The 21,537-nt window shown below is 61.1% G+C and overlaps 1 protein-coding gene across 1 annotated transcript; it reads left to right on the top strand.

Moving 5' to 3' along the window:
• The first annotated feature begins 2,253 nt into the window (after window positions 1-2,253).
• On the top strand, window positions 2,254-21,252 carry SLC6A19 (solute carrier family 6 member 19). Its single transcript, XM_087443090.1, has 12 exons — window positions 2,254-2,514; window positions 10,580-10,720; window positions 11,593-11,730; window positions 13,197-13,378; window positions 13,815-13,925; window positions 14,262-14,374; window positions 16,602-16,730; window positions 16,844-17,000; window positions 18,015-18,219; window positions 18,336-18,495; window positions 20,348-20,510; window positions 20,717-21,252. The coding sequence occupies exons 1-12, from the start codon at window positions 2,313-2,315 to the stop codon at window positions 20,915-20,917; spliced, it is 1,902 nt and encodes a 633-aa protein (XP_087299216.1). The 5' UTR covers window positions 2,254-2,312; the 3' UTR covers window positions 20,918-21,252.
• Window positions 21,253-21,537: the final 285 nt, after the last annotated feature.

Here is a 21,537-nt window from a genome sequence, read left to right on the forward strand (position 1 = left end):
TGGTGTCAGGCCAGAGCTAACTCTGAGACCTTGACTGAGTGGGCAGCAGCCCCCGTGGTCCTTGTGGCCGGGACCCTGCCCCACCTGGGCTCCACCCTTGGGCACTAGGCCTTCTGTCTGCCAGGTGCCGTCTCTGGTATTTTCTCAGAACACAGCCGCGGAGCTCCACATTACCACTGTGTTTTACAAATGAGGACACTGGGTCTCAGGGCACTGAGGAGCGGTGGAGCTAGGGCTTCGGGAGGCTCAGCTGCTCCAGGGAATGTGGGTCCAAGTCCACAGAACGTGGGTCCAAGTCCACAGAACGTGGGTCCAAGTCCGGCTTCCTGCCACTCCCGGCTTCCTCTGGGGAAACTTCCAGAGGGAGCGGCCAGGAGGAAGCCCCTGGCACAGTCCACTGTGGAGCCCAGGCGTGGCCTGCGGTGGGGCGGGGACCCCCCCCCACACACACCTGGATTCCGTGCCTCTGACTCCTGGGGGGTGGGGGCCTCACACTGCACACATCCAGCACGGAACCCCACTCCAGACTCCTCCCTTGCTGGGCCTTGGGGTCCTGGCAACCCCTCCTTCCTGTCTCCAGACCGTCTGCCTCTCCTGTCCCCACCACCAGGCCTGGGCCAGCCTGTGGCTCCCTCCTCCCTCCCTCCTCTCTGTCTCTCTCTCTTTCTCTCTGCTGCCTGTCTCTCTCTGTCTCTGTCTCTCTCTCTTTCTATCTCTCTGTCTCTCTCTATCTCTCTGTCTTTCTATCGCTCTGTATCTCTCTATCTCCCTCTGTCTATCTTTCTATCTCTCTGTCTCTATCTCTCTCTCTCTGTCTTTCTCTCTCTGCGGTGGCCTCCCCCAGGCCCGTCCTGCCCTCCAGTCTGTCTGTCTCAGGACAGACGTCCCTAAATGCACACCCAATCGCTTCCTTTTGGGCCCCAGGCTCCCCAGTTTCCCTCTTGTTCGGGGACAAATGTTGGGCTCCTGAACTCACTCACCCCAAGTGACCGCCACCCTCCTTCCCTGGATTATTCAGTGGACATGGGTGTGAACCAGTTGTGTGGGGTGGGGGTCCTGGGGGCAGACAGAGCCCAGCCTCGGGGACGTCACCCCCCAGCAGCACAGCTGCTGATGAGATGGATAAGCCAAGAGACAGGATGACAGAGTCTGTCCTTCTGGGAAGGCCACGGGGTGGGGAGGATGGGGAGGGCTGTGGAGCCCAGGCAGTCCCAAAGGTTGACCCCGAAGACTGGATGGAGGCTGGGAAAAGGCCCCTCAGTTGGTTGGGGGTGCATGGTCACTAGCCCATGGGAAGGTGGCGGGCGGGTGGGGTCGCTGAGCTCAGGATCAGGACCAGAAACCACGCTGGAAAACCCCTTTTGCTCTGGGTCTCCATTCAGACATAACCCCCACGTGGGGTCTCTCCTTGTCCCCCAGCCTCCAGGACAGGCTCTGGGGACAGTCCACTCCTGGAGCTGTGGGGAGAGCCTGGGAGGCAGCAGGGCGATGGCTCTGGGGACAGTCCACTCCCGGAACCCTGGAGAGCCCACGGGGACAAGCACCCTGGAGGCCGTTCTGGGTCCAAAGGGCCCAGCCTGGAGGCCCCCAAGTCTGAAGCACCTCTGGTTACCCCCATGCTAGTGGGACCTCGAGGGTCTCTGAGGAGCTGTTTAGAGTCCAGAGCTCAGGCCAGGAGGGATCCAGACAGCAGAAAGCTCAGAGTGAACAGGGCAGTGGGCTGCTCCCAGGACCCAGGGCTCCACTAGTGTCCCTGGACTGGGAGAGGTCAGGGACGTCCCAGCTCTCAGCCTGTTGGCAGAGAGAGTTTGGGAAAGGGGGCCCCTCCTCGGCCTCCTCCTGCAGATGGGGTGGGGTGTGGCCAGTGGACGGAGCCTCGGAGGGTCTGGAGGCTGCGTGTCTGGGGGAGAGCTAGCATCCTGCAGAGCCAGGCAGGGCCATTGGGGGCTGTCGGATACGGTCCTTCTGCCCCGGGTCCCTCCTCCCCAGAGTCTGGCCCTCGGCCCACATGCAGGGCTTGGAGCTGGGGGGCGGCTCACCTGTGAGACATCCGGTCTGTGTTTGCACAGGGGGAGGGGCCGGCAGCAGCGCAGGCTGAGCAGGCTCCGAGGGTCGGGCGGCGGCGCCTCTGCAGATAAGGCATTAACAGTCCGCGGACTCGCCCTCCAGATCTGCTGACGCTGACTGTAGGCCCAGGTGCTTGGGGTGAGGTACCAAAGGTTCCCTATAAAGTGCTGGGGCTCTGGGCCGTGGCCACTTGCGCTCCAGCTCCTGGCCTGCTGTGGCGACGAGGGACCCGCCCAGCGACCCCCATGATGAGGCTCGTGCTGCCCAACCCAGGCCTGGAGGACCGGATCCCGTCCCTGGCGGAGCTGGAGCGCATCGAGGAGCAGGAGGCCAGCTCGCGGCCCAAATGGGACAACAAGGCCCAGTACATGCTCACCTGCGTGGGCTTCTGCGTGGGCCTGGGCAATGTGTGGCGCTTCCCCTACCTGTGCCAGAGCCACGGCGGAGGTAGGCCCGGGCAGAGGGCAAGGGCGGGGGATGGGGCTGAGCCACACTGACGCCCCCCTGGACCCCAGCATCCCCTCCACAGAGGGGAGGAGTCTGGGGGGCCGGGGGCTGCAGGCAGGGCAGGCGCACACCTGCGCCTTCCACCCGGGGGTCGTCTTCACTGCAGACTTGAGCCCCCGAGTTCGCACCGAGGGCAGGGCTGGGCAGAGGCGGGCCTGGGCCGGGTGGCCTGGGCGCTGATATCTGCACCCCGTCCCTGGCCACAGGGGTTGGCAACAGAGGCCCACTGCCCGGGCCCGCATGTCCAATGCTGGCGTGTCAGGCTCCGGGAGGCCGTGTGCCACCCGCGCTCCAGGACCCGGGATCCCTGCCCTGTTCCCAGAGGACAGAGGGACCTGGGTGTTGGGGGGAGAGGAACCAGCCACTCCTCCGGGTGGAGCATGAAAGGTACTGGCACGAGGGGCAGTAGGGCCAGCCCTCTGCACATCCACCACGGGCACCGGGCCGAGTCCTCCCTGTGCATCATGTCACGTCCTAACCGCACAGGCAGGCAGCACACTCCCTGATGGACAGAGGAGGGAGCCGGGCCAGGAGCAGGTGGCCCACAGTGGGACACGTGGCCGGTTCCTGACCCACGGCACACAGGCCAGAGGCGGGGGAGCTGCTCCCCCATGACCAGCCACCTCCAGAGGCCACTGAGGGTCTTGCCTGGAGCCCAGGGTCTCCTTGCATGGCAGAGGTCGCCCCCTCACCCCAGCTACAGAGCCCCCACAGCCTTGTCCCTCCTCCCATCCTCCCATGTCCACGACTGCAGGGATGGAGGTCATACCCGTGGTCCCCTTGGCCCCCACGCGTCCAGGGCTTCTGTCTCCCCTGGGCCCCCAGCCCGCAGAGCTGGCTGGACACTCTGGGGACTCTCCTGGTAGACAGGTTTCGGGCTTTTAAAGGTTGTTCGCTCTCTAGTGATGCGAGTTAGGAGGCATCGTTTTCTTTCTAACTCTGAAGACCTGCTGACTCTCATCCGGGCTTTGTGACCTAAAGTGTCCCTGAGAACAGCAGACGCGGTCGCCCCCCGGGGAACCTGTGACTCTGCACCACCCCGGGCTCGAGAATGTCTGGGAGGCTGTGTATTACCCGCCTCTGGTCCAGCCTGCACCTCCCGGCTGGTTGCCGCTGTCTCTGCGCTGGGGGGAGAGGGTGGGGCTGGGGACCCTGGGGCCTGCGAGGTTGGGATGCCCAGCGGTAGGGCCACTGAGTTCCGTCTCCCAGCTGCCCCAGGGAGCCCGGCTGCCCCTTCCCTCTGGAACCTCCTGGTCAGGCCCCCCACTGCGGGGGCCGTCCTGGGGGAGGGGCCCAGCGTCCTCTGCAACTCCAGCGGCAGTGCCCAGTGCACCGGCTAGTTCTAAGGGGAAGCCCAGCACAGCAGGGATTTCCTCCCCCAGGGCGTGGAAGGAGCCCGCTGGAGAGGGAGGAGGGGCCGGGCACGCCCCCTGTGCTGGGGCCCCCGGCCACACATGATGGACCCACTTTTTGGGGCCCCCTGAGAAGAGAGGGACTGGGAGTACCAGAGCTGGGGAGGATGTCCAGGAACATGCTGAAGGGACTTCAAAGTCCTCAGTGCAACCGACCAGGACAATGACGGAGACCGAAAATTCCCAGAGAGCCGCGGGGCCCCTTTACTGAGAAGAATTCACCCACGGGAAATGGGGGTTCTCGGGGTGCAGCCACACACTCACCATGAGCCCAAGGGGGCAGCACGGGAACGTTGCCTCCAGACACTGAGGACAGGAGCATCTGCATCACCCCAGGGAAGGGGGGCCGACCCTGGGTCCCTGGGACAGACAACAAAGTGTGGGGGTCCTCAATCCATGGGCTCTAGCAGGCGAGGTGGGGAGGCGGGGGGGCGGTGCAGCCCCTGACATCCTGGGCGAGGCTGCCACCTCCCAGCTCGGCAGGACCGCCCTGGTGGCTCACCGTCTGTCCAGTCCAGGCCGCCCATTCCTCTCCCTGTCCATCTGTGCCCTCCTGGGGGCCTCCCCACTGTCCTCCGTCCCCCGGGTCTGCTCTCAGGTCAGGAGCTGAGCGTCTTGACTTCCAAGCCCAGGAGACAGTCACTGAGAATGGTGACAAGGTGGCCGGTGGCTGGTGACCCCTCATGCGGACGTTCCCCACCCCGAGCCCCAGCTATGGGGGAGGGGAGCGGTTGTGTCACTTGAAAAGAAAGTGACACATTTGAGGACCCCAATGACGAGTCTTGGTTTGGTGGAAACTTAATTTGTCTCCAATTATTTCCAGGAGTTTGGGGTAATTCAAAAAGTAAAAACAAGTGATCATTTACTTTATTTTTAACTTTGTATTATGAAAAAAATAAAATTCAGAAAAGTGGAGGAAACTCCAGTACAGACCCTATTCCCATGACTTAGATTCAGCCGTCAGCAACATGTTGCATGTTTATTTTGGGCATGTGGCCATGTGCACGCACACACACGAAAAGCCCCTTCTTCTGCATGATGTGTGGCCACGTAGGAGGCTGGAGACCTGGAGCTCTCCCTGGGCCCGGCATCTCTGTGACGAGCGGGGCAGGTGGACAGTGGGCCTGCCCAGCCTGGGCCCGCCTGCTTTTGCTTCTTTCTGAGGTTTTGTGTGTTTACCGACAAACAGCAAACATCTGTGACCCAGTGAGGGACAGTGCACCCTCAGGCGTATCCACTGTCACAGCCTCACCACAAAAGGGAAACTGGCACAGTCACCAGCGCCCTGACCCAGAGCCGGCCTTGTGGGCACCAGGCAGAGGCTCGCACAGCCGAAGCTGGGAAGGGGCTGCGGCAGGAATGGGCACGGGTCTGGGAATGGGAAAGTGCCATCGTCACTCTGGTTTAAGGAGAAATCTGGCTTTTCTAGGGGCCAGGAGAGGTGTGAGAGGGGACTGTGCGAGAGAGGGCGCAGCCCTGGCCTGGGCAGGGCCGCCCGGGTTAGGAACTTCTGTCTTCCCTCTCCATCAGTTCTCCCAAACGCCCCCCGACCCGTCCTCCGGGCAGTGGGATGCCCACGCCACCCCCTCCTCACAGCCACGGGTCAGGGTTTCCTCCTTTGAGAGCTCAAACACCAGGCTGAGTTTGAGAGCACAAACACAAGGCTCTCTCCTTGGCCAGGGAGACTCGGCTCCTCGGTTATTTCTGTGCCCCCGCCACGCGGCCAGTGAACTCCCCCTGTTCCCGCCGTTCCCGGGGAAGCGTTCCTGGCCCACCTGCTGCAGGTCTGCATGTTCGCAGTTCTAAATCAGGTCAACAAACGAGCAAGGAGTGTCCCCACACCGAGAGTCCGCAGTCTGGAAGGCCACGCTTCAGTTTAGATTTCCACCTGCCCCGCTGCCGCCCTCCCCAGCTGCCTCTGCATTTCCAGGAGATGTGCTCACAGTGCATGTGTGGCTCCCCAGCCCCCACACCCAAACCTTGTCCACATCCGCCTCCACAGCCATCGTGGCGGGTCCCACCGACTCACAACCCAGGGGGCACACCAGCTGGTTGCTCCCTTGGGAGACTGGGGAAGGGGCTGCACAGGCCCGATGAATCGATGACTTGGCCCATTTGGCTGGAGCGTTCTGGACCCTGATTCCCTGAGTGTGACCTGGAAGGCGCCTGGGCATGGGCTCCAGGGGGCAGGCTTCAGGTGGGGAAGGCAGCACAGGGCCCTCAGAAGTGCAGGAAGGGACCCTTGTGCCCGGGTCTGAGGGTGGTCCCACTATAGGTCCCACCTCCAGACCCTGGACAAGCTGCCCCGGCCCTGGGCCCCCTCTCTGTTCCTCCCCCACTAGCTGCTGTGATCACAGGCGACACCACAGGCTTGGGGCTCTTGTGTTCCTTGGCGTGGGAGAACCACATGCATTTCTGGTCAGTCTGCCGGGTGCCGACTGGGTCAGAGACAGCCAGTCTGAAAGGACTGAGCCCGGGGGCCAGCAGGGTGTGCCAGATGTGGGAGGGCAGGACCTGCCAGCACCACCCTCTCCCTCCCGAGCACTGGCTCTGTGGCGCTCAGGGCTGTCGCGTGGGCACATGTCTCGTGGTGGCTCAGCGTGGGCTGTGAGTCTGGACGTGGGCAGCAGGGAAGGCTGCAGGTGAGGGGACAGCAGCCACCTCAGTCGGCCTTCAGGAAACAGCAGGAGGACTGGGGGGGCACCCCCGGCCATACCCCCACGTCCTGGGGACTAGACGGTCCTCGCCGAGAGTTCTGCATGTGCACCATGCCGGAGAGCCTGCACGTCGGTGAAAGTGCGTTCTCTCTCCACGCATGTCGCCCCCACCCCAGTCTGTCCCACAGGCACCACTCCCAATACTTGGTGCCCACGTTACCCCATCTCATCCTCGCAGTGACTGCGCAGCTGGGAGAGCTGGTGTGCGGGGTTGGGGGAGCCCAGAGGAGGCAGTGTCCCCCATCCCCCCACTGCTGTCTCCAGGCTTCTCTCCAGGCTGGTTCCAGGGGCTGCATTTCTCTCTTGGTCCTAGCCCTGTGCCTACCGATTCAGCACATTTTCCTCCGGCTTTTACTCTGTGCCAAACAGCCACGTGCGGGCGAGAGACACACGGAGGCTCAGACCGGCCTCAGAAGCACGCATCTCTACCCCCACGTCCTCTTCCTCCTCCCTCCCCCTTGTTTCCTAATTTCTCAAAGAGAGAAAGATCTGCACTTCTGTGCCAGCTGTCTTTCTCCTGTGGGGTATTTCCACCTCGTCCCGCCATGAGTGTGCATCGGTGTGCAAGAGCACACATCCCCAGCTCCCGGGGCAGCGCTGGGAGGCTCGGCTCCGGGGACCTTTGGAACCCGCCTGGGCGCCCTCCATGCTTTCCTCCCTCCCTGAGACTTGCAGCCCTCCCTGTCTGTCCTTCCCTCCTTCCTACACCTCCACCCACAGTGAGAAGCAGCGGGTGTAAAAGGGAAAGGTTCATGTTCCCAGGCTTGATTTGTAAAGACCCCTTGGCATTGCTGGAGTTTCTTGAGAGGGGACTCCGGGAGCTCAGCACCCGCTGATCTGGGAGAGCAAGGATCCGGGGCTGCCCTCCCGTGAGGCGGCTGGTGGGTCACAACTGCTCTGTGCTGTTACCTCCTTGTCACGTTAAGTTCCCCATTCCCTGTGGCCCACAGGCCCGGCTTTCCTGGGGTGCCAGACCCTCAGCCCCATCGCAGCCGCAGCCGCAGCACCAGGGAGACCTATCTCTGTCCTGGGGTGGAGACCCAGGACAGAGGACAGCCCACGGGGCAGAGGAGGTGCCCCTGGGCTCCAGGGGGCCTGTTAGTCCCAGCCGGTGAGGGCACCGTGGATAGACAGACAGAGGGATGGACTGAGGGAGGAGAAAGAAAGAGGGAAGCCGAGGGAGTCAACCCAGCAGCACACGTGGAGCCCGCTGGCGAGATTGCCCCTGCCTTCCCATGCCCCTCAGAGTCTCTCTCTCTCTCTCTCTCTCTCACACACAGGCTCGGGCATGCACATACACATGGACATGCACTCACAATGCAGCCACGTTCACATACACCCACGCATGCACACGCACAAGGACACACATACATGCATGCACTTACACGCAGGCATGCACATACATGTGGACGCCCACCCACCACATACTCGCACCCACATGTGCATACATTTACACACTCACACACATGCGGACACGCACGCATTCACATACACCCATGCATACACATACTCGCACACACACGCACACTCATGCACACACACTGCCACCCCACTGAGGACCTCTGGCTCAGCGTCCGACACTTGCCTTGACCAGGGACCCATGCGGGAGTCGGTGGTCGGGCTGGGGAGGCGCGGGGCAGGGAAGGGGAAGGAAGCGAAGCATGTAAGCTATTCAGGGGAGGACAAACAGCAGGAGTGTGCCGGGAAGGGAGGGGATGGAGGTGGAGATGGCCTCCTCCTGGGCTCCTGGGACATGATGGGGCGGGGAGAAGCAAGAGGGATGGGAGCCCGAGCAAGCAGCCGGGGGTGCTGCGTGCTGAGGGGCTGGGGCTGCGCAACCGCTCCAGACGTGCAGTGTCGTGGGCGCCCCTCCCCGGGAGACCCAGGGACGTCAGGGTGAGGGGGAGCAGGCAGGCGTGGGCGGCCCCCATCACTCAGCAGGTGCAAGGCTGGATCCCCCAGGCCTCCCAGTCAGGGATTATGGCTCACGGGGGTCCGGGGAACCCAGCCCACGGGCCTGTCAGGCTGGGAACCGAGTCTGCGCTGCAGTCCTGGAGCCATGAGTGTGTTTTGAATTCTTATCTCCCGGTTTCAGCTGTGTTGAACATCGTCCTGAGTGAGTGTTCACGACCTTTGTAACCACAGTTGTGCTAATCTCTGTAGATTGTGCTCAGGACCCTCCCACGCTAAGTGCACCGGAGAACCTCCTCGGATCTCCCGCTGGCCCCGCGGCGGGCGGGCGGAAGGGTGCAGCTGGGCCCCCTGACCTGGTTCACCGTCACTAACCTTCACCTCCTTCCTACAGTAAAGCCAGGCGGGGGGCGGGGGGGGGGGCGTTGTAGAACCGCCAGCGTGCTCCTGACAACACGGCGGGGGGAATTGTGACAGAAGGGAAGGGATTCCACTGCCGAGCCTGGGTCACCACACATGGGACCACGTTCACCACAGAGGCTGGCTCCCCCACCCCAGCGGGCATCGTGACCCTGTCCTGCCATTTCCACTCAGCAGATGGTCACGGAGCTCCCGTTCAGTGCCAGGCTGGGCCCTGGTGTCCATCAGAGAGCAGAGCCGACAGACCCTGCACTGTGCCTGCGTCCAGCAGAACATTCTGGAGGACACTCCTCCACGTCCCTAAGCAGGGTCCCTAAGGCTCAGACTGAAGACCCCCGATGCAGACATCCCACGTGCCCTCTGAACTCTGGGCTCCCGTGGCCTCTCCCCTCTGACTTTTCCGTGCCTTTGAGTGCAGGTTGCACGCGCTCTCCACGCCTCCCCTGGCTGGCTCACCCTGGTCTGTGCCCCTCCCCGCGCTCCGCCCAGCCCGCGGACACCTTCCTAACCTCCCAGCGCTGCTGTGCACCACCCCGTAGGAAGGGCATGGGCTTGTGGGGTTGGCCACTTTGATGAGGCGGCACAAAGCGTCTCCCCATACAACAAGCGGCGGTCTGCCCAGGTGGCCCCTCTTACCACGCAGGACTGAGGCGGGGAGTCCATGGGTCCCTGCGAGAAGAGGGAGCTGTCAGAATGACAAGCGTGTCTCTATACGTTTAAACGCACGAACGTCTCAGTGCTGCCCTTTGGGCGGGTGCCCACTGTCTGGAGCTCGGAGAGGAGGCCAGCCCACACCCTCCAGCTTGAGTTTCTCTAAAGAGACAGAATCTAAAGACGTCGTGAGGAAACGCAGTTGCGTTTACTGACCCACATGCGGCAGCGTTCTGGGTGCTGCCTTTGCTTTTAGGATGGTCCCAAGCATTAAACCTAACTCTCACAGGAACGGTGGGTTGCTTTTTCTTTTTAGGGTAAGCACATCTCTATCTTCTGTTTACTTAAAAGGCATCCTGAATGAACTTAACATTCTAGTCAATTTAAACCATAAAAATGAACCTTGGTTTCAACAGGGAATCGTCCCCTTCCTGGTTCCCTCACCACCTGCGCAACTTCTTCCTGCTCCAGCTCCGCCCCAGCACGGAATTGCTACACTTTCTAAACACTTCCAAATGCCCTCCCATTTCAGTCATTTCTTACCCATCTGAAGGACAATGGACTTTGCACAGATGAGAGCACGGACTCTCCTGTGTCCCGCTGCTGAGTGGGCCTTCTAGAACGTGGAGTTAGCTCTGACCCCAATCCAGGGGTCTTGCTGTTACTTTGAAGCTCTGGTCCTTGATTGCTCATCTCTAGAATTTTCTGTGGCAGGCAACACCGTTTTCTGCAACGCCAGTGGCCATCACGGGCAGTGGTGTTGTTGATGGCCCTAGTTTGTATTTGTGGCAAAGTTCTGCAGATAATTTCTGCAAATGCCTGTGTCCCCAGAGGTGGCCTTCTGCCCTCCTGGGCACTGTCAGCTGACTGCATCGCTTCCTTCTCCCCATCCAGGGGCGTTTATGATCCCCTTCCTCATTCTGCTGGTGGTGGAGGGAGTCCCCCTGCTGTACCTGGAGTTCGCCGTTGGGCAGAGGCTGCGGAAGGGGAGCGTGGGCGTCTGGAGCGCTATCCACCCGGCCCTGAAGGGCCTAGGTGCGTGTCTGTGCCGACTTGGTGGGACCCCTGCCTGGGGCCTGGTAGTGGCAGAAAGAGCCGCTCTCTTCCCTCCTCCCGCCCGTTTCCAGGGAGAGGAAGTTCCAGGGCTTGTTCCCCCCACAGGCCTTTGCAAACCTTTCCTTAGAACCTCATGCGAGGGTAGGCTGCAGGGTCCAGGCCAGGGCTGCTCCTGGCCACCAGGGACCAGCTGGGCAGCAGAGGCCGTCCCGAGTTCCTAGGTGCCCGGGGCATGGGAGGGTGTGGACACTGGGGGAGAGCAGGGTCCCCCACTCCTGCCCAGAGAGGGCTCAGCAAGCACCCAAGGGACCCGGAGCGGGGCTCACCACCAAGGCTGCCCTCCTGCTCTCCCGGACTCCTCCATCCACTCACATACAATTGGTGAGGAGGCTCCCAGCTCTGACCCCCACCGCAGCAGTGACCCCCATCCCAGCAGTGACCCCCCACCCCAGCAGTGACCCCCCACCCCAGCAGTGACCTTCACCCCAGCTCTGACCCCGACCCCAGCAGTGATCCCCCCCCCAGGTCTGACCCCCACCCCAGCACTGACCCCCACCCCAGGTCTGACCCCCACCCCAGCAGTGACCCCCACCCCAGCTCTGACCCCCACCCCAGCAGTGACCTTCACCCCAGCTCTGACCCCAACCCCAGCAGTGACCCCCACCCCAGCAGTGATCCCTCACCCCAGGTCTGACCCCCACCCCAGCTCTGACCCCCACCCCAGGTCTGACCCCGACCCCAGCAGTGACCCCCACCCCAGCAGTGACCCCTCACCCCAGGTCTGACCCCTACCTCAGCTCTGACCCCCACCCCAGCACTGACCCCTGACCCCAGCTCTGATGCCCTCCCAGGCATCACGTCCATGATCGTGTCCTTCATGGTGGGCCTGTACTACAACACCATCATCGCCTGGGTCCTGTGGTACTTCTTCAACTCCTTCCAGGACCCTCTGCCATGGAGCCAGTGCCCACTCAACGAGAACCGGACGGGTGAGCCTGGGAGCAGAGGTCAGGGGTCAAGGGTCAGGGATCTGCTGGCTGTGTGGGGCCGCCCTGCACCTTTGAACATGCAGACTGATGGTTCATGACCTGTCGCCCTCTGATTTTCTAAAATTTCAATAGTTATAGCTCAGGTTTGGGAAAAACCAGGGCACATTTAAGGCAACAGAGCATTAAAAAATCGCCCTGCGAGAGAAAAGCTCTTACAAGCTGCATCTCAGGGGAGCGGGGCCAAGGTCGTTAGGAAGGAGCGGTGGGGGCCCCTCTCTGGGGGTTTCTCCCACAGTGCCCTGTGCCGCCCTCTCAGAAGCAGCGGGCCAAGGGCCCCACATTACACAGAGACCTGTCTCCTGGCCTCAGAGCGAGGACACTGGGTGTGGGGTTCCAGGTCACCAGTCAGGGTGTGTGTGGAACTTTCCAGAGAACGCTGCTCCCCACATCATGGAGGGTGGTGCCCCCCTCCCTCCACGTTCCCCGGAGTCTCTTTCTCCCCAGGGCGTGTGCCCAGGATCGTCCACCCCTCATCATCTGGTCCTTCTGAGACCCCCCGGGAGGGAGGATGGGAGAACAGACCCTCTGCCGGTGGCCCGTGGGGGACAGGAGCACGTGTGCTCAGCACGGCAGCTCTCCACACATCTGCACCAGGACAGAAACTGCCCGTTTCTAACAGGCAAAGAGTGGCCGGTGTGGTGTACTGCGTGGGTCCCTCCAGGTGTGCTGGGGTCAGGCCGCCAAGATGGGCCCCTTGGGGTCAGAAGAGGACAGGCCCTGCCTGCAGGCTGCCCTTGCTGCTCTCGGACCATTCGGGGCACTTTCCCTGTCTCCAGGGCTGGGGTGGGGTCTTCTGGGATTAGACTGCTCCCCTCTTAGCAGGGTCTCCGTGCAGTTCCGGAGCCTGGAGGGGCAGCAAGGACCCGGGGACCCACAGTGGTGCCAGCATGTGAGGCTGAACAGAGTCGCCTGGCACGGGCCTTGGTCAGGGAGCCCCAAAGACCGGTGATCTGCACGGCTGAGCCTCCTGCCTGGGCACCGACTCCCAGCCAGGCCTGTGGGGCTCCGCCTGCCTGGAGCAGGGGCAAGAGGGCGGGGGCAGGCAGTCGAGGCCCCGGGGTGCACACCATACTTGCGTCCACATGCATGTGCATGGCTTGTATGGATACATGTATGCACGAGTGTGTATGTGAGTGTGCAGGTGTGCTTGTGTGTACATGTGGGTCAGTGTGGATGTGTGCGCACATGGGGTATGTGTGTGCACGTGTGTAGTTGTGCAAGGCATCCTCATGTGCACACACATCTGTGTGCATGTACGTGCCTGCACACGTGTGTGCTACGTCCCAGCATGAGTGCCCCAGGAGCACAGCCCGTGTTCCCTGTGGCTCTTCCCCGTGCTCTGTCCTCCGCATGGGTTCACACTCTCTGTGACCACACACTGAAGCGTGAGAGGGCCCGTCCCCCAGGCTATGTGGAGGAGTGTGCCAGCAGCTCCTCCGTGGACTACTTCTGGTACCGGGAGACCCTCAACATCTCCACCTCCATCAACGACTCGGGCTCTGTGCAGTGGTGGATGCTGCTCTCCCTGACCTGCGCCTGGAGTGTGCTCTACCTTTGTACCATCCGTGGGATCGAGACCACCGGGAAGGTGAGGCCGGGTGGGCCACGGGTGCTCACAGAGCCCCGTCTGAGCCGCCACACCCTTAACCAGCTCTGAGGGTCACGGCCCCGGCGTGCCCTCTGTCTGGGGTGCTTCTGCTGCCCCCAGCCTTGCTGATCGCCCAGGCTGGCGGCCAGACACTCGGTGCTGGCCAGGATGCTCTCAAATGTGCTTAGAGAGCAGCATGCAAGAGTGATACACGCAGTGTGTCTAGTGGAGGGGCTAAACAACCGCGATTACACGGTCACAACACCAACCACAACTGCCACCAGAACCGTGGGAGCGGCAGAGAGGCCAGGGCCCCTCCCCAGGAAGCCTGGGGCTGAGGGACGCGTGGAGGAGGGCGGAGCGGGGTCCTGCGTGACCAGCCCTTCCTCCTCGTGGGCCTGGCTGCCCCTACGTCCCACACTTGTCCCGTCCCTAGGCCGTGTACATCACCTCGACGCTGCCCTACATCGTCCTGACAATCTTCCTCATCCGGGGCCTGACACTGAAGGGGGCCACCAATGGCATCGTCTTCCTCTTCACGCCGAATGTGAGTGTCCCGCTGTCTGCCCTGGGCGCCCGACCCCGTGGTGGGGGGTGTGCTGGGGGACAGGCCTCCCCCGGGGCTAGTGTGCGTGCTGGGCCCGCGAGGGGCTGCTTGACTGCGGCTCTGCAGGGACGGACAGACGGCAGCCACCGTGTGGGGAGGCATCAGCTGCCACCTGCAGGGGCATCGTCTGTCCTGACCACCTGCCCACCCGCGGCCTCCGCGGTCACCAGGCTGGGCGCCTTGGCTCGGGGCTCGAGCTTCTTCCCGGGACCGCCCCCTTGTTTCCTGGGGCCCGAGTCCTGCAGCGCCCAGCTGAGCGTCTCTGTTTGCCTGCAGGTCCAGGAACTGGCCAACCCGGTCAACTGGCTTGATGCGGGCGCCCAGGTCTTCTACTCCTTTTCGCTGGCCTTCGGGGGCCTCATCTCCTTCTCCAGTTACAACTCTGTCCAGTGAGTGTGTGCACGAGAGGGTCCCGCGGTCCTGGGCGTCGGGAGTTGTGGGGCCTCCACCAGGGCTTGGAGTGCTGTGTGCCTAAGTTTCCCCATCAGACTTGGTGGGATTCTGTGGTGAAGGTGGAAAGAGCAAAAGGCGTGCAGGGGAAGGTGCAGCTCACATGCGAGTGTCGACCCGCATCTTCACTGCTCCAGTCCCATCTGGACTCTGGGGGACAGGGCTGGGAGAGGCAGGGAGGAAGTGAGGACTTTCATGAGCTGGGTACCACGAGGGAGGCCCGTTTCCGATCCTGTCTCCCCTTGGCCTCGGCCCCAGTGACAGGAGCCCTGGTGCTCTCCCCTCCGTCCACCATGCCCCTCCCCTGGTGACCCCTCAGCATCCAGGACTCCAGGGGCCTCTGAAGGAAGGAACGCAGTTGGCATCAGTTCACCCCCACAAGCATTAACAGAGCACCACTGTGTGCCCCCTGGTGCGTCGGGACCCGACCTCCTGGGATCTGAGTTCTGCAGAGAGATGAACACCAGGATGAACAAATGTCAGGTCGTAGGAGATAAAAGATGCAGAGAAAGAAGCGCAGAGCAGGACGAGGGGTCTTGGAGGGGCCTCATCCATCAGAGCAGGCTCGGGTTGGAGAAGGTGCTGTGTGAGCATAGACTCAGGTGGGAGGGGTGGCTGCAGATGCCCTGCTGGCCGTGGGGGACGGGTCAGGAGAGGGTGGGGCCAGCAGGGCCCTGGTGAAGTCCTGGGGTCACTTCCCAGCGGATGGGGCAGGAGGGAGCTGAGGGCGAATTTTCTTCCAGCTTTATTCAGACACCTCCCACACGGTACGATTCACCCACTTGAAGAGCACAATCCAGTGGTTTTAGGATATTCACGGATTGTGCAACTACCACCACGAATTCCAGAACATTTTCATCACCCCAAAAGAGACCCTGGACCCATCAGCAGTCCCCCACCCCACCGCCCCCGCCCCCCAGCAACAGTCATCCGCTTTCTCCCTTTACGGATTTGCCTCTTCTGGATGCTTCACAGACGGGGAATCCTATAGGCTTTGTCCTTCTGTGTCTGAGCATAACGTCCTCGAGGCCCATCCGTGTAGTAGCTTCACTCCTCTCGTGGCTGAAGAGTGGTCACTGTGTGGATGGACCACATTGTGCTCACCTACCCACCTGCCGACGGACACTGGGGTTGTTTCCACTTTTTGGCTGCTGTGAACATTTGTGCACAAGCTTTTGTGCGGACACGTGTTTTCATTTTTCTTGGGTCCGCCTAGGAGTGGATTGCTGGGTCACGTGGTGGCTCCAGGCTTAATCATTTGAGGAGCTGTTTTCCAAGGCTGCTGCCTCATGTCACTGTCCCACCAGCCACGTCGCAGGGCCCCAATTTCTCCACACCCTCGCCAATACCTGTTATCTGACTTTTTGGTTCTAGCCGCCCTGGTGGCTGTGACATGGTGTCTCACTCTGGTTTGACTTGCGTTTACGGAGGGCTGAGGGACTAGGCTTTGGATGGAAGCCTCTGGAAGGATGGTGTCAGCGTCGGCAGATGGTGGAGGGGGAGAGCTGCTGGGTTGGGTGGGGAGGTCATGGGTGGGGTTCTGGGCGTGCTGAGCTGAGGGTGGCTTTAGGTGTCCAGGTGGAGATGGGGGGGTCCTCAGCTGGGAGGAGGCGAGACCCCCAAGGTGGGGAGGCTGGGAGGGGATACCAGTGGGAGAAGGGGTACAGGTTGTGGGGGTCTGGCCCAGGCCACCTCCTCGAAACATTTGCAGCTGGTGGGGGGCAAGGCCCGGGGATGGGTCCTGACCGGGTGAGGCCAGAGCAGACATTGGCAGAGCAGGGATTTGAACAACGGGGTCTCCAGCTCCAGCTGTGGGGTTGAAGGCTGCTTTAGGGGTTCCCAGGGCTTTCAGGGGTCTCCAGGGCGACCAGGTTTGTGGCGGGGGTGGCGTTGTGAAGTGTTAAGAATGGCAAGAGCGAGGGGCTAGTGGCTGTGGACAGGGGGCGTGGGGACAGGCCCTCAGGTCACCTTGTGCTCGGGGCCTGCACCGTAGTGGAAGAACGGTGGGCCGCGCCCTCCCCTGCAGCACACCTGCCGCTGAACCTCTCAGGCTCGGCTCCCAGGCGAAGCTCTGCGTCTGTCCTCCACTGTGTACCCACGCGGGCCGGGCCGGGCGGACACGGCGTCCCCCGGTCTGCGGTGACCAGATGCTGCTCTCACCCGCAGCAACAACTGCGAGATGGATTCATTGATTGTGTCCATCATCAACGGCTTCACGTCCGTGTACGCAGCCACCGTGATCTACTCCATCATTGGCTTCCGGGCCACCGAGCGCTACGACGACTGCTTCAGTGCGTGAGTGCCCATCCCCCACTCCCACGCGCTGTGCCACCTGTGCGCCTGGCCTCCGAGGAGCCCACCAGGCTTGCACCCGCCCAGGGCCAGAGTCAGCCTCGCTCTCTTTCCAGGAACATCCTGACACTCATCAATGGGTTTGACCTGCCTGAAGGCAACGTGACGCAGGAGAACTTTGAAGAAATGCAGCGGTGGTGCAATGCCACAGACCCCGCAGCCTTCGCGCAGCTGACGTTCCAGACCTGCGACATGAACTCCTTACTCTCCGAGGTCAGTCCTCTTGGGCGGCACTCTGATTCGGAAGCAGAAAGACACAGGAGCGAAGGACCCTTGGGTGGACGCTGAGCTTCCCCAGGAGCTGAGTTCCTACTGAGCCATCCCCACCCCCTGTGCCCCTCAGGAGGGAGGAGCCGGTGCCAGAGGTCTCGCTGACCCACGTGGGGCCTGATGCAGCAGCACAGGGTCAGCCCAGCAGTGAGGAGACTTCGTGCTTTTGCACCGCGAGCCCGTCTGTGCACATGGCCTGCCTCACCACCTGCTCTAGCCTAGTGGACGGGTCACAGGTCCAAGGCATCTATTTAAGGGACTCGCTCAGACCCCACTGAAGTCACTCAGCACTCTTAACCCGGGCCTTGTGGGGTGCGTCTCAGGAAGCATCCAGTGGGTGGGGGTCCCTGTTAGCGAGCAGATGGCGGTCCCTACGTGTCTGCCTCATGTTTCTGTCCAGGCAGCTCGGGGCCCTGACCACTGCTGGACAATGCACTCCCTATCCTGGTTCTAAACATAGTTTAGCTTTTAAAAATACACTTGGGGGGCCGGCCCAGTGGCATAGTGGTTAAGTTCGCGCACTCCGCTGCGGTGGCCCAGGGTTCTTGGGTTTGGATCCTGGGCGCAGACCTACAAACCGCTTATCAAGCCACGCTGTGGCGGCGTCCCATATAAAGTAGAGGAAGATGGGCATGGATGTTAGCTCAGAGCGAATCTTCCTCAGCAAAAAGAGGGGGATTGGCAACGGATGTTAGCTCAGGGCTAATCTTCCTCACAAAAAACAAAAACTACACTTGGGCCTAAAAGACAAGATCTGGTTACTTCATACACTGCTCAGATCAGCCCGACACTTGCCCGGTGCTGCCTGGCGGGCAGAGAGCTGTCCAGGGATGTGCTGGTGATGGGTCACTGACAGGAAGGGAGAGGGACATGAGCGGGCCGAGGGGGACCCTTGGGGAGCACGCCCAGGGTGCCAGGAAGCCTGTGCTGAGGGTGACGTGCCTGCCCGCCCTGCAGGGCGTGGAGGGCACCGGGCTGGCCTTCATCGTCTTCACTGAGGCCATCACCAAGATGCCAGTGTCCCCGCTGTGGTCTGTGCTCTTCTTCGCCATGCTCTTCTGCCTGGGCCTCTCATCCATGTTCGGGACCATTGAGGGGGTGGTCGTACCCCTGCAGGACCTTAAGATCACCTCCGAAAAGTGGCCCAAGGAGCTGCTCACAGGTATGCAGGGCCGGGCCGTGTGGGCAAATCCTCCAGAGTGACCTCTGGGCATCACGGCCGTGGGGCAGGTGTGGAGCCTCCGTCCACAGCGGCTCTGCTCCCTGTCCGGCCCGCAGGCCTCATCTGCTTAGTGGCCTATCTCATCGCCTTCATTTTCACGCTGAACTCGGGCCAGTACTGGCTCTCTCTGATGGACAGCTATGCTGGCTCCATCCCGCTGCTCGTCGTCGCCTTCTGCGAGATGTTCTCTGTCGTCTACGTGTATGGCGTGGACAGGTAGGAGGGACGGCCCATCTGACGGTCACAGGAAACCCCATGGTGGGGTGAGCAGTCCCGCGTCCAGGGCAGGGTGGGAGACGGGCGCCTGCGACACAGGACTGCGTGCGTTTCCCTCGGTGGGAGAGAGTTGTGGGTGCGGGGCCTGGCACCTGGAAGAGTGGAGGGAGAGGAGGTGGATCCCAGGTGGATGCTTGTCCAGAGCAATAGAAACTGTACCCCTTCCAGCTTGCAGATGCTTCCAGACTAACATACAATGGTAAACACTGACAGCAGAGCGAGGAGACTCTGCATGTCCTGGTGGAGGGGGAGAGAAAATAGCTCCCACAAATGAAAACACGGACACCTCTCATCTGACCGTGTGATTAAAAATGCTATAACCAAGTGTCATAAGCAAAGTCAAGAGACAAACAATGAGCCAGGAAAGCAGCTACACCGCATAGACGGCACTGTTACGCCTCGTACACCAGGAGCCGCCACTGCGAACAGATGGACCGGAAACGCAGAAGGAAGCTCGGTGTCTCAGTCGGGCTAGCAGCAGCCCCTGGGAATGAGGGGTGGGGAGTGGACAGGAAGGGATCTTGGTGTGAGTGATGGGCTTCCTTGTCAGATCCTGCCGGGCGCCCGCCCAGGGGGAGTGAGCTGAGTGTTTTACTCCAACTCGGGGCCCATGGCCAGGTGCTCCTGTGGGGGGTGCTCTGGGCCTTTCTTGGGGGAGAGAGTGCTCTGCAGACAGACACAGCCTCAGGCAAAGACAGGCAGCCGTCCCCTTGGCTGACATTCAGGGCATCGCCCCATTACCATAGATGGTGGGAACTAGAAAACATGTCCGTGTTCTTGGCAGGGGCTGGACTTGCCACAACCTCAGAAATAATCTGCCAGATCTAAGAACATGGAATGAGGAGATGTGCCCAAGCCCTGCCGGGGCTCCCACTCTGGGTGCCTGTTCTGCATCACCCAGCGCACGCGGGTGTGAGGGCACGTGTGCAGGATGCTCACTTCAGCAACACCACACAAACAGCCGTGGGGGAGCCTGAGGAGTACATGGCAGACCCACTGGGCGTAACACCAGTAATCCTGGGGTAGGATGTTCAGACAGAAACGCACGGGTGTGGCGCACACCACGCTCTGGCTGTGAAGCAGGCGTGTCCACCTGTGAACGGCCCGAGGACAGTTTGAAGCCGGCCCCCGGCCCCGGGCATACTGTGCAACGCTGCCTCAGGAGGAACAGGCCGAGCAGGAGGGGCTCAGCACAGCTCCCGGGGCCTGCTGCTACAAGGCCTGGCATCTGTGCTTTTGCAGAAGCGTCCTCTGGTTCGCCAGCGGTCCTGGACCTCCCCTTGACCTTCTGCCCGCTCCCCTCTGACTTGCACAGCAATAAACTCGTTTGTGCAGAAGAGAGTTCGTTCAGCATAGGACAGGCAGGAGATGATGGGCTGTCCAGGTTCAGGGCCACTGCCCTGCGGAGGAGGCTGAGGGGGGACGGCTTGGATGGCCTCCCTCCTCCACGACCCCAGCAGTACTGACCCTGACTTTGTGTGAGTGCCCGCCCAGGGCGTGTGAGGAAAACGAGGCCTCTGACAGGAGTTTACAAGTTGGAGCACTGGGCGGAGGACGGCGGAGGTCTCCAGACGCCCCTGAGATGGCTTCCGCTGTGCCGACAGGGATTTTCCCTTGGAGGCGTGTCTTTGCTGGAAGCGTGGCTAGAACTGTGATGAGGGAAAGGGCGGTGCTGCAGGACGGTGGCCGTTCATCTGTCACGGGAGACTGGCCCGCCCTCTGCCTTGATGGGATTGAAGGCCTGGTGATGTCCACCAGGTGATGGCTCCCTTCTGGCCTCTGTCCCTCTCAGGTTCAACAAGGACGTCGAGTTTATGATCGGCCACAAGCCCAACATCTTCTGGCAAGTCATGTGGAGAGTGGTCAGCCCGCTGCTCATGCTGATCATCTTCCTGTTCTTCTTCGTGGTCGAGGTCAACGAGGAGCTGATATACAGTGTCTGGGACCCTGCCTATGTGAGCATGCAGGGGCCACCGGGGTCGGGGAGCCAGGGGTCAATTCCCTGTGAGGAGGCATGTGGGGGTCAGGGGCCTTGGTCTCCCTCCCCTTCCCCACAAGGCGGGAGGGTGAGACAAACCGGGGTCGGGGGCATTTTGCCCCCTGAAGGAGACCCCGCTGGCTGCCTTTGTGTCTGCTTATCCTGTGGTTCCTCTGTCCCCAGGAGGAATTTCCCAAATCCCAGAAGGTCGCATACCCGAGCTGGGTGTACGTCGTGGTGGTCATCGTGGCCGGGGTGCCCTGCCTCACCACCCCTGGCTTCGCCATCTACAAGCTCATCAGGAACCGCTGCCAGAGGCCAGGGGACCGCCGGGGGCTGGTCAGCACACTGTCCACGGCCTCTGTGAATGGGGACCTGATGTAGAGTGGCCCAGCCCACGGTGTGCAGCGACTGGTGTCTGAGAAAGGGCTGTATTTGTGTGTGCATGTGTGTATCTGTGTGTGCACGTGTGTACATGTGTGGCACGTGTGTATATTGTATGTGTGCAAGCGTGTATACACAGGAGTGTGTGGCTATGTGTATGCATACACGTATGTGTATATATGTGTGTGAGCACATGTATATGTGTGTGCACATGAGTGTATGCATGCATGAGAGTATGTGTATACTGTGTGAATGTGCATACATATGAGTATGTATAAGTATAACGTGTGTACATGTGTGCAAGTGTGTATACAGTGCATGAGTGTATGTGCATATATGTGTGTATATACATGTGTATGCATGTTTGTGTATTGTGTGCATATGTGCTCATGCATATGTGTGCACATGCATGAGTGTGTATACACGTGTGCGAGTGTATATGAATGTGTGTATGCATGCATGTGTACACGTGCATGTGCATACACATGTATGTGTATATATACATGTGAGTATACGTGAGCATGTATATATGTGTGCCATGTGCACGTACACGTATGTTTTGTACACATATATGTACATGTGTATATGTGTGCATGTGTATGCATGTGTGACAGTGTTTG

The sequence above is a fragment of the Ceratotherium simum genome, chromosome 18, assembly GCF_057802395.1.
Source record: "Ceratotherium simum simum isolate JZ-2026a chromosome 18, ASM5780239v1, whole genome shotgun sequence".
Lineage (NCBI taxonomy): Eukaryota > Metazoa > Chordata > Mammalia > Perissodactyla > Rhinocerotidae > Ceratotherium > Ceratotherium simum.

Excerpts from the sequence above, each read along its gene's own strand:
- SLC6A19 (XM_087443090.1), top strand. The coding sequence starts at position 2,313 with ATGATGAGGCTCGTGCTGCCCAACCCAGGCCTGGAGGACCGGATCCCG. Across the intron at positions 10,721-11,592 it reads CCCGGCCCTGAAGGGCCTAG|GCATCACGTCCATGATCGTG; the intron begins GTGCGTGTCTGT and ends ATGCCCTCCCAG. Across the intron at positions 18,220-18,335 it reads GCCCAAGGAGCTGCTCACAG|GCCTCATCTGCTTAGTGGCC; the intron begins GTATGCAGGGCC and ends TCCGGCCCGCAG.